The 12,634-nt window shown below is 39.7% G+C and overlaps 1 protein-coding gene across 1 annotated transcript in view; it reads right to left on the bottom strand.

The window, feature by feature from the left end:
- Positions 1 to 1,606: 1,606 nt before the first annotated feature.
- Positions 1,607 to 12,634, bottom strand: part of PARVA (parvin alpha) — a 67,419-nt gene continuing 56,391 nt past the window's right edge. Inside the window, exons 13-14 of the mRNA XM_083453068.1 lie at positions 5,330 to 9,574; positions 1,607 to 4,993 (exon numbers count right to left, since the gene is read on the bottom strand). Of these exons, the coding sequence (XP_083309194.1) occupies positions 9,498 to 9,574 (77 nt within the window). The 3' untranslated portion in view covers positions 1,607 to 4,993; positions 5,330 to 9,497. The remainder of the gene's footprint in view (positions 4,994 to 5,329; positions 9,575 to 12,634) is intronic.

Here is a 12,634-nt window from a genome sequence, read left to right as displayed (position 1 = left end):
TTAGAGAGTGGTAGGAAGGCAGGGACCTTCATTACTTAGAATTGCCTCATTGGTGCAATAGGCAACTGCAGGCATAGGCAAACTTGGCCCTCCAGATGTTTTGGGATTACAACTCCCACCATCCCTAGCTAACAGGACCAGTCGTCAGGGATGATGGGAGTTGTAGTCTCAAAACATCTGGAGGGCTGAGTTTGCTTATGCCTGATCTACTGGGAAGAGGTGCTGTGATCACTAGGCCTGTGCTGTTTGGGTTTCCCTGATTAAAGAGTTAACTTCACTGACACCTGTTGTTTATTGTTGACCTGCTCCTGACTTTGGCTTCTGACAGGTGTTGTATGGAAGATGAAAATATATGGGGTGTGGTGTTGTGTGGCTCCATAAAGAAGGAAATGTTATTTGGGTTGTGTGGTTAATGGCTGCACAATCATGTGCTTTGGGGAACAAAGTCAGGTGTGGGCATGCAAGTTCTGGATTGAGGCTTGGACACAGTGGTGGTCCCTGCACCCAGGAATTGGGCAGATTACTTGTCCTAGACAGGATTGCACTCCGTTTGAAATTGCAGCTATGTAATGTGGAGGATGCTCCTTGCTTTGAACTGTTATCATTGGAATCCTAGTAGCCACAGTGGCTTGGAGCACCTTTTAGCAGCTTTGGCTGGTGCACCAGTGATGGGTGTTCCCTGGATAGGGATAGCCTTGCTACAGTGACATATGCAATGATAACCTCATGACTGGGTTACAGGAATGTTTTGTATGCAGGGTTGCCTTTAATGTTGGTCTGGAAGCCTAAGCCAATGCAGAATGTGGCAGGTAGATGGCTGAATGAAGTGTCCCACCATGAGCATTTAATACCTTTTACAAGAGAACTGGCCCAGCTGCCTATTTGCTACAAGGCAGACTTAAGGTATTGACCTATAAGGGACCAGGTTTTCTGAGGGAATGCCTCCTCCCATATACCTTATTCACCTGGTCATGCAGGTCTTTTGCTGAGACTTTCCTGCTGGTACTACAGCCTGTAGAGGTTCATCTCAGTTACTGGAAAGGTTTTTGTCACTTGTGGCACCCCCTCTTGTGCAATTCCCCTCTCTGAAACAAGGCAGGCACCAACAGCTCATTAAAGTATGTCTGTTGCGATGTACGTTTTGAAACAACTCTTGTCCTGACTTTAAAAATGCTGTTGAATTTATTGAGTGCATTTTTAGTGCATTTTATTGTGAGTTTTTTCATGACAGCTGGTATAAAAATATTTTAAATTAAGTAAATAAATGACTACTATATTTGTGCTTGGGCTTGCCCACCCCTCTAGAGCAGAGGTTCCGAAACTGTGGCCCATGGACCACCAATGGCCCATGACCTTCATTTATGTGGTCCATTACGTGTCTGGGGATTTGATGTTGGAGATGACACATCCATACATAGGATTTCTATATTTTTATTGCTTCTTTTATTTCTTATATTGTATTTTATTGTGTCACAATTTGAATTCTACGTGGCAGCTTTGCAAACGTTAGCAACTTTCTCAAAGATTATTAGACAGGGAAGGCATATGCTTTAAGTGCCAAGAATAATAAATAAATCCCAGAAGAAAAACAATATACCATGTATAATTTCACAGCATACATAACATTTATTTTCATAAATGCTATTGAATCTGCAATCTATTAGACAAAATACAATTAAAAGCAACCTTTTAAATGTGTAACAGTTGATACACTTGATTACAGACAATAACGTATGCACAGGACTGAACACCAATTAATGTTAAACGATAATCAGCATTCTTTGGAGGATGGAATACCTGCAGTTCTGAAGTTATTAACTCACAGTATTTCCAATACCAGATGAAAACAGAACAGCTTATCTTCCGACATAACATTAGATTGAAATATGCATTTCAATACAATTTTCTAATCTGAAGAATTTTGCTGATTTACAATTGATTTCATATGTGTATTGAATGAAGAACACACATACACACAACAGCAGTTACTGCATGGTGTTTGCTTGTTCAGTGCAGTGGGCTAATGCTCATTGATTATACCCTACCCAGTGCATAGGAGGGAATTCAAGTTCAAAGACTTAGACCCCAAACTTTGAGTTTACTGAGTGTCCGTTTTGGCAACATGTTGCCACTTAACTGGTAAGGAAATTCCATTTTTTATATATATAAAAGATGTTGAGGTTTTATATATATATATAAAAGATGTAGTCTATATTTAAAGGACATTTTCAGACAGAAAACTCAACTTTCTTTTTTTTAAAAAAAGCTCAGTATGTAGTGAATTCAAAACCAATATAGATTTCTGACTACTGAAATAAAAGCATCACTTTTAAAATAAACTATTTAGTTAGCTGTGCTAGTGTTGGCATGGAACAAAACATTCATGAAAAGAAAATAAGGAAGATTCATTTGGAAAGCAACAATATTAAAAGTAGGTGAATTACACTGATCAAGTGCCATTTATCTTAATATCCATGCAAGCTGTATTGATTAACAAATTTCTCCTGCTGTGAGCCTTCTATAAAAATCTCTTCTAAATGCAATCATCATACATAATCAAAGACATCCTAGAATCTCTTGCACCTCCACCCGTAGAATCAATAGAAGCACTTTTGAGGCCTAGATTTCTCATAAGAAATAGATTACACACATATAAGATAAGGAGGGGACTGGGAGATTAATGTGGTGGAAGGCAGAAGAACTGAGCTCTCGTTTCTGACTACGTAGCCTGACCAGTTTTGTGCCTTTTTTGAGAGCCTTCTAACAAAATTGGATATTTTTCTCAGAAACCACAGAGGTTTTGTTCTATCTTTGAAAAAGTAGGTTCTCTGAATTGTCCCTTTAGCCAGTCTTAATATCTAGCTGTACCTTGGTGCATGGAATTAACACCACACTAGACAGAATTGGATTCACCCCAGTATGTTTCACGTATGTTACTTCTTAGATGAACTGACTGCAGGATCTGTCAAAAGAGGCAAGACCACAACACATTTTATACTGGTGGCAAACATAGAAAAGAGTTCTCCTCCTAGAATGAATGGAGGAGAGAATGGTCCAGTCCAGATGCTTGGCACCTCCCAAGCTAACTTGCCTGCAGGTTTGCTAGTGTTCAATGAGACCAGAATGAGGAGGAGGGGGAAGCGGAGTTGGAAACAGATAAAATCCTGTTCCCCGTGGCAGTTTTATAGCACTCCAAGGCAGTAGTTTTTGCTTTGGTCTTGCTTAATCTGGCCCATCAGACTACATGCTTTTAAGAATACTGGTCCAAGAGAGGAATGAGGTAATTTCAATCCTGCCCTTACATTTTTATCATGCTCTATAAAATGCATTCTGACCCTAGTATTAAAAATATAGCCCCGTTCACCCTAAAACTCTCCTTATTTTAACAATAATCTAGGGAACAAATCCTATGTAGACTAGGAATTTATAATAACTAATGCCTCTATTTTGCCCAAATAAAAAAAGTCTATATTTTATACAGAAATAAACCTGTTTATATATATTTATATTTTTTCAGATGCAATAAATACTAGATATAATCTGTAGAATCTATAGATGATAATTCTCTATTAGAAATATAAGACAGAATCCATTTTTATAGGACAAGTAGTGCTTGGGTATGAAAACAATTAAACTATTTCATGTTTATAGGTGTTCCTGTATAATTGTAGAAACTGCTCTTCAATTAAAAGAAATACTTGCTACGAAACATACACGCGCTCACCAATTTAGTTACTTTTGCAAAATCAAAGCAATGGCCTTCATGACCCCAGGTGTCAATCACTTGTGTTTTTGAAGATGGAATCAGCTGTCATTTACCCACAAGATACTTTGCTGGTTCCATTCTTAAATAAGCACTTTGGTATTTCAACAAAAGACACATCTATGCAATAATTAATCTTGCTTCCTGAAAGGCTGAATTTATTCTACAAAGAAAGTGCTACCAGCAACATTATTATTGGTGGATATTACTTAAAAAGTAGGCATTGGAACCCTAGGTGTTCAAGCAGATTCTCCTCTTCCAAGTTATGAAAAGGGGAAGCCCTGGGCACCATAAGGGTCAATTTGCCATGTGCGTAGAGCTATACATCCACAGCCTGACAACCTGATCTAACTAGGGACCATATCCAATTAGAAGGGTAAAAAGGAACCTCACATGCACATGGGTGCTGCATATATGGTATCTTCACCAATCTAGCTGCCAGAGCTTTTTGGAAAGAGACAACCATGTTTAGAAGGGGGAGTTGAGAGGTCTACATTTCACCAACGTTTGGTGTGACTGTTGTTTTTCTGAGTGGGCTCCATGTGTATAGCTCTGGTTGCTGCTACACATGCGTAGCTGGATCAGGAATACAACTACCTTCCCATTTCTCAGTATGACATAAGCTTCTACACCTTCAAGAAAAAAGCTTGCAAAACACTGGTAAGATACGTAAATATAACCACTATTAGTACCTGCATGGTTAACAATAAATAATCTAGCATTCCACAAATTACAGGGGGTGTTTCAGTCCTTGTCAGAAAGCTGCTTTCCAATTAAATAATGGTTCTAACATGTAACATCCACCCATTATCATCCTACATCACTGTAGAAAGGACTAGGTAGCTTTTTTTGCAAAAATATTTAGTCTTTATTTAGGCGAGGGGCTGTCTTCTTGGTTAAATACTCAACATTTTGTTCATTCATTCAATGGAAATGTTTATATTATAGAGTTCAGCATTTTCTTCTTAGCATAAGTAACTATTAAGCTTCCTCTAAAAATGACAAGACATGCCTAATGTTTCACATTGCTTAAACTCATCAGTTACTCCCAGTGCTATTTTTCTAGAAAAAGAGGTGCTCACCACGAGCACCTCCCTCCTTCTTTTAGAATGGCAATGGTGCTCACCTGAGAGGTGGCGGAACTGAGTTCCAGTGAGTTACGGATGAAAAAAGCCCTGGTTACACCCCCTATTTATACAAATCTAACTGATGTGAGGGACGCGGGTGGTGCTGTGGGTAAAACCTCAGCGCCTAGGACTTGCCGATCACATGGTCGGCGGTTCAAATCCCCATGGCGGGGTGCGCTCCCGTCGTTCGGTCCCAGTGCCTGCCAACCTAGCAGTTCGAAAGCACCCCCAGGTGCAAGTAGATAAATAGGGACCGCTTACCAGCGGGAAGGTAACGGCGTTCCGTGTGCTGCGCTGGCTCGCCAGATGCAGCTTGTCATGCTGGCCACGTGACCCAGAAGTGTCTGCGGACAGCGCTGGCTCCCGGCCTATAGAATGAGATGAGCGCACAACCCTAGAGTCTGGCAAGACTGGCCTGTACGGGCAGGGGTACCTTTACCTTTTAACTGATGTGAAATGATAATATAACGATGTAGCAGCTAGTGACTATCTAGAAATTCAACAAAGCAAAATTAATATCAGAAGTCTAAGGACTTTTTTTGCATTTTGTTTCTTTGAAAGGGGTAATCTAGATATTTTTGCTCTGGTGTAATTTTTTCCTTTTGCTCAGCATAACTATAAGGTAGATATCCAATGCCCACTTAATGACTTCAAGGGATGGGGAATGTTCTGTTTTCCTTGGCAGCCACTGACTTCAATAGTCCTTTGCTTTTGATTTTAACTTTGATTCTCTAACAGAAGCCACTAGGCACATGGCATTTTGCCTGGAACCTGTGCGCAAGATGAAACATGCTGCAGTTCAAGGAGACCAAACCAAACTGAACCAGAATCTATAGCCAAATACCCATTTAGAAAAATATATTTTAGTAAGCTGGAACAATACCTACAATCTCTTTGTTGTCCTGAACTTTTTTTAAAAAAAAACAACTAATAACTGGTTCAAAGGGCAATGAAGCTGGTAACTGGTAGTTGGTTAACCAAAATCTGAAGGACACAAACCATGGAGAGGCATTTCCTAGGAAGGCACCGAAGAAGAAAAAAGGAGCGGGAGAAACAGGAGAGGGTTCTGGGTAAATTTAATAACTTTTTAGTCCATCCATTCTCCTGTCTCCCAAATTCACTTTGAACCCCTAATAGCAACTGGTCCCCCCGCAAACAAGGACATATAAAAAGCTAATACTGCTAAACAGAATTTTCATTTATAAATATATGGCTCCCTTGAGCGTCAGCAGCCATATTTCCTATGAATCAATTCCTTTTTTCAATTAATGTGCTGTTAGAGGCAAAGAAACAGGTTAATAAAAGTTGGTAACTTTAGTACCAGGCAGTTAGCCTGTCACAACGTGAAGTGACAGTCTCAGGCTAGCTAGATAAACATGAAACTACAGAATTGTGTTGTCAGATTAAATGGGGGGAAAGGGGTTCTGTTCCTTTTAAAAAATAATTCTGCAGATAAAGAGTAGAATTTTGGCAGATACTGATTCTCTCTTGCTGCAGCAGCCCTATGCTGGGAGGTCAATCTGCTAAAATTATCCCTTCTATGAAAATACAGCCCTGCCCCATATTTAATCCAGCGATGCAATGGAGGAGTTGCTTCATGTTTATCCAGAGTCAAGTGCTTTCCGATATTACCAAATTATCCCAGAACAACTCTATTTCGAATAAAAAGCTACTATTTTGAGTAAAAAGCTACTATTTTGAGTAAAAAGCTACTATTTCGAGTAAAAAGCGACAAAGAAAGGGCAATTATGTGATTGCAGAAAGCACCGTATCCTGAAAACACTGTGCTGTTCACAAAGGAGCAGGTCCCTCCCCTTGATTTTAATGAAGCTTACTTTCACGTAGCTACCTTTAGAGTTGCAGTCAGCAGATTAATGTTGCAGTGGGAATTATCAACCATGTGAGGTGCACCATCTATTGCCTGTGGGATGGATCAAGAGTTCCCATGAACAGAACATTGCTTACAGGATGCTGTTGCTGGAAGAAGCAGGGAGAAAGGGCTATTTTGGCCAATTTCCCCTCCTCTCTGTTCTGGAGGGTTGGAGGACCCCCAGAAACAGAATGGCAGGTGGCATGAGAGGCTATAGCAAGAATAGCCACCTTGCCTTTCTCTGGTAGCAGCTTCAGCTAGCTCTCACCTCCTTTTGCACAGTAAATTCTGATCCAGTGTATAATGCCTGCCAATATAATTAGAGGATTAATATTCACGATGGGTTTTTTTTTAAAAAAAAAAAAATGTAAAAATAATTAAGATGCAAAGGAAGGCAGGGTTCCTAGATAAGATTCTATATGTGAACTTAACTTCAAGAGATGAAGCATCTCAACCAGAAGGGAGAAAGGTTGCACCTGCTGTGACCCTCTTTTACAGAACTCTTAGGTGCAGAGGAGCCTTTGTATCTGGTTACCCTAAAAGCCACTATCAGATAATTCAGACGTGTCTATTTTTTGTGCAGTGATTATACTGTTTGTATGCACCCTCATGTGGTGAAAAATGGTATGTAACCTATCATATACATATGCATATCGCAAATGAGTTTTACCTGGATACATTATGCCCCTCCCCACCCCCCATTCTCAGCACACAAGGCAGAAGTGATGGTCAACCAACAAAACTGATGAGATAGTCACCTCTTGGCACCTTTACTAACATGAAGATGATGACTGGCCCCTGGGCTACTGAATATCTAGAGGCACCTGATCAGCATCGGGAAGGCAACAGGCATATCCTGATACAATATTAACCCCTTTACTTGCATTTCAAAAAAAATAAAAATCAAATGTGAACTAACTAAAGGAGTCACACCACCTCTTCACTAAGCATAAGAAATATTTAAAATCAGAACCACACGGTGTAAGATAGGTACCGGATGTTATTTTACGTTTAGGTTTTATCATTTTGGTAGAGACGAATAAAAAAATAAATAAAAGCAAGCTACTTTCCCCTCAATGTTCAGTACAAAGTAAGCATGGGACAAATTGCAGCACAAATTATTGGTGCTGATCTTAAAATTAAAATGTTTGTATTTTAACAGGATTTGGCAAAGAATACATACCAAAAAAAATCACAACTTCTTCTGTATACAGTATATAGTTGTCTTATCCTGTTAAAATTCAAAAATCCAAAAAAAATAATTTTAGGTTTAGTAATAATCATAATGCAAGAGAACCTGATTTTCATAAAATGTTCAACATTTCTCATTCATTTTAGATCTCCAAAGGCCAAGGTATGCAAAAATAATTCTTTCTTTGAACAACCTTTACCTTTGCTTCTGTCACCAAAGCTGCTTCTTACTTGTACCAATTACATCATTTTATGTTTCATTTCAATTATGTAAACAAAGCTTATGTCAATATCCTGGCAGGGCTGATACCACCTGGATTCTAGCCCAGAAGCCCACTGCACTGACTTTCTACGTGCTTTGTTGCAAAAGAGTTTCCATACTGAAACTATCTACATACTTCGTACCACAGCGTTTGCAACTAGGCAAGAGTATCATATTGTAAAAAATACTACATGTTGCAGGTTATTTTAAATGCACTGTAGTTAAAGGAAAGCTGCATGATCTGCGAGCTTGTAAGGAATGAAAAATGATGAGGAATGTATGCACAGGGAACACATACCTGGACCCTTATAATATTATAAGCCCCGTCAGTCAAATTATGAAGCTCAGTTTTATAGCTCAGTTTGCATCACGCCACCTATGGTCTCTCTCTCTCTCTCTCTCTTACATGCTCCATGATCTTTGTAATAGTGCTCATACAGCTCATTAGGAATACAATGGATCCCTTCTTTGAAATAAATATTCAATAAACACAGACAGAGAAAATGTCCTGCAGCTCAATCCACAACTTAATTAAACTGAAGCATTTCGATCTGATTGATTCTATGGAACCACTGAGCATCTACTTCTTAAAAGCAGCAGTTTGCACCACAATCTAAAATGACTCCCGGGGGTATGTGTGTGGTAGGACAGGGGAGAGTCCCTGGCTACCTTGATATATGGGAGCAACACAGTTCTGCTGCTAGTCCAGCTTGTCTTGATGAAGAGCTAAGCACACTGATAAAGGACTATCCTCTTTCTGGGGTGATTATGTCCTTTGTGTAGCATAGCTGAGTAATGTATAGAAAGCAGCAGCTGCCAAAGCACCAGAGACAGCAGGCATACCTATTCTTTGGCTTAGAGAGGATCCCGCAGAAGAAGAGAGCACATTCACCATGTAGTAGTGCACAGACCTGTGTCATGTGATCTTCTTGGTTATTGCGGCAGCATAGCTCATAGGAAGAGGCTGGCATTTCTCTCAAAATCAGTTTGTTTCTCTTAACCTGGATGTGGGATCAGGCTTTCTTGCTTGCTCTCCAAGAAATCAAGAGCTAGTTAAAACAAAGGAATATGCATCTTCCAGCAGAGGTTCACTTCATAATATTTTGGATTGCAGACAAGACCTAATTTAATTTTTTTTTTTTTTTGTGCAAAACAAACATAGCAAGAATATGGAATATGTGAAGGATGTGTAGTACAAAAGTAAAAGAACGATTGCAAAACAGGAGTGGCTGTTGGGTTGGTTGGTTCCTTACTTAGCCACCTGTGGGATCCCAAGGGACTTCTTCATTCCAAGTTTCTGTATTTGGTGAACAGATTGTACAGCACCCTCAGAGTTGACTTTAAGTCACAATTTACGATGTCTAGAAAAAAAGAGGGAAGAAATGCTGAGCTTTTAATGACCTTGGTGAACATATAAAACAGCCCGTATTTGGAAGACGCATCATCATGCATCTGCCTCTATAGGCATATATGAGCTGGGCTGCTTTGGTCAACCTTAATAGGATTTTAGCAACAGTATGCTCAAAACCAGCCACAAGTGCATTCATTTAAGAACAGGCCTGTACCAAACTTTTGACCAACCAAGCTGAATGTAGCCAACCCTCTATCTAGTTCAGGGGTCTGCAACCTTTAAGACAAAAAGAGCCACTTGGACCCGTTTCCGAAGAAAAAAAAAACTAGGAGCCGCAAAACTCGTCATTATAAAAATAACTTTTTTGTCACTTTTTTATTATTTCTTTGTTTGACCCCTCAGAATTACTCCTCCTCATAGAAATAAACATTAAATTAACAAGTTACCTTTTTGTGTGTGTGTGTTCTTCACTCCCCTTCAAAACAGTGACCAGCGTACATTCCCCCTTTCAATGCAGTGACCAGCGTACATGCCCCTTACAATGTAGCAGGCGGGCGGGAAGGTGACGTCGGGACGGTGCGTGACTGACGCACGCACCGCCCCATGCGACGTCACAGCCAGTACAGCGCCCGCCACAGTGGGGAGCGTTGGGGCGCACAATGCGCCTCCTCCCCTCGCTAGTATCCGCCCGGAGCCGCGGCAAAGGTGTAAAAGAGCCACATGCGGCTCTGGAGCCGCGGGTTGCAGACCCCTGATCTAGTTATAGCTCACAAGCAGCTGACAGAGCGTCATTTTTAGAGCCTACCTGGGCCTCCAAAAAGATGGGCTTGTCAAGCACCTGGCAGGTAACAAGAAAGGGTTGGTGAACTGTGCTTGGCTTGGTGGGTCCCAAGTTGTGCAGTGCAGGCCTGAGTCAGACCTTCAGCTGTAACTGAACATTATGGGCTCTTTTTCAGTATTGTGACTGAGAAACGCAGTTCAGGTCTTTGTCCTTAGCAATATCCATCTGATTCTCGAGAATGGTAATTTTATCTCAAGGGAAATACGCAAAGCCTACTTTTGTTAAGTACTCCTCCAGATTGAACATACCATTCATTTTAACAAGTTTCAGCAGTACATGAAATAACATCCCAATTTTTTCTTGGAATTTTCTAAGGCTCTAAAATATACATGATTTATGTATTCCGAACAGCAAAGTAAAATTTTCCCATTGCTCTTTAGTTGTACAAACTGTAAATGTCCACAGTGCAGTTTTTGGTTATACCATACGTTTGCATATTTATGAAAACTGCTGGCCTATTGCAAATAATTTGCACAATCAGAGTGATTGAGATAGCTAAATGACAAATAAATGAAATTACTGGCATCCGAAACCCATTATGCTACATAGGTCTTTATAGGATCCAGACTGGGAGACCATTTGGTAAGCTGGCAAGTCTAATTATACGATAAAATTTTTATTACACAATTCAGTTGGTTTAGGGGCTATCACGGAGCAATAAAGCCCCACAAATACCTTGGTGATTTGAATATTAAAATTCCATAGCAGGATCATCTTGGGCGTATTTTCATTTGTTTATTTATGATTCACTATTTAGGCATGTGTCAAGGTGCTTTGCAAACATATACGAGAAAACCAGCTAAAATAATTTTAAAATTATTACAAGAAATAAGTGAGAATAGATATCCATTTTGTATTGTTTTAAAACTGTTGGCGGGGAGAACATGTCTTCATTGTTTTTGGGAAATGGGTGCCTTTTTATATCTTAGCAGGAATGCTTTTCCACAGAGCAGGGGCAGCCAGTCTAAAGCCTCTTTTCCAAGAGCCCCAAACAGATACTGGAAAATTCCCTGCTCTGAGCATTTCAGGCTTGCGAGTATGAAAAAGAAAGCACTTCACTGTTCAGTGAAACCCAGTTGTTGCTTCGGGGGGGGGGGGACCTGTTGCCTCATTTCAGTTATTTTTCATCCTTAAATACTTTTATAACATCATGCCATTATTTTTAAAACCCATTTATCAAAGCAAGAATTAAATTAAAAAGCTATTTTCTATTCACAGTTAGATTAAGATTCTTTTCAGTCTTCTTATGCTCACTGCAATTTTTAAACATGGGCATTCTGCCCAATGCAGCAACATATAAAACAGATGTGTTTTTCCATCCACATTGAGCAGGAAGTTTCATATTAAGCTTTTCAATAATTGCACATGCAATGTCCTATATATATACACACACACACACACATAAGCATGTAAATGAATGCTGAAACGTTTGTGTGGTTTGATTTACACCAAGGGGTGGAATCAGCCATCTCTTTGAGCAATAAATACCTGGGAAACTGAAGTGCTATAATGACATTAAATGTCCACAAGGGATGTGGGATCATAGCAATTCTCCATTTTCATTCTGGCTCTAGATTTCCCATGCTATCTCCCCTCACTTTGACTGAGACCATGTGTTAAAAGTCACTATTAATCTACCTAAGCAATACAGCCTAGAACAACTGCCTCTAAAGTTAATGATCTGTGTTTCTAATATTGTATCATTACACCCACAACGTTTTCAATTTATGTGTCTAAACAACAATATCCTAAGCTAGTGAAGTGAAAGAATAAGGTGGTAATGTACCAAAATAAAAATGACTTGGAGACTATGCATTAGAGGTGTGCATTCATTTCCTACAACTTAAAAAAGAAAAATGAATAAAATTGAATGAGTTTCACAGGCATTATGAATTTGTTTCATTTGATTTCATTTACCCTAGCAGCATCCAATACAGTTGTTTGGCTGAGAGAAGGGACAGGGAAACGGGGGAAAAATTGGTTATGCATCTGTCTAACGATAGACAGATCTTCTGTTGCCACTAATATTGGTACCTTCATTCCAGTCAACATGAGATTTTCAGGCTTGCTAATACTTCTTCAAGGGAACAGACACACTAAACATCAGACTGCTAGGTAATATGGTCCCCATAGCCTATGCAAAGAGGTACACAGAGACACAGCTGAAGTGCTATTTGAAGCCTCACCTATTTTTAGCCTGAGGGTTATAGAACCAAATTAGTCCTTTCT

Source organism: Podarcis tiliguerta (assembly GCF_965153285.1).
Source record: "Podarcis tiliguerta genome assembly, chromosome: 1".
Taxonomy (NCBI): domain Eukaryota; kingdom Metazoa; phylum Chordata; class Lepidosauria; order Squamata; family Lacertidae; genus Podarcis; species Podarcis tiliguerta.
The sequence above is the reverse complement of the archived record's forward strand: the minus strand, read 5'-3'. Positions and strand labels throughout refer to the sequence as shown.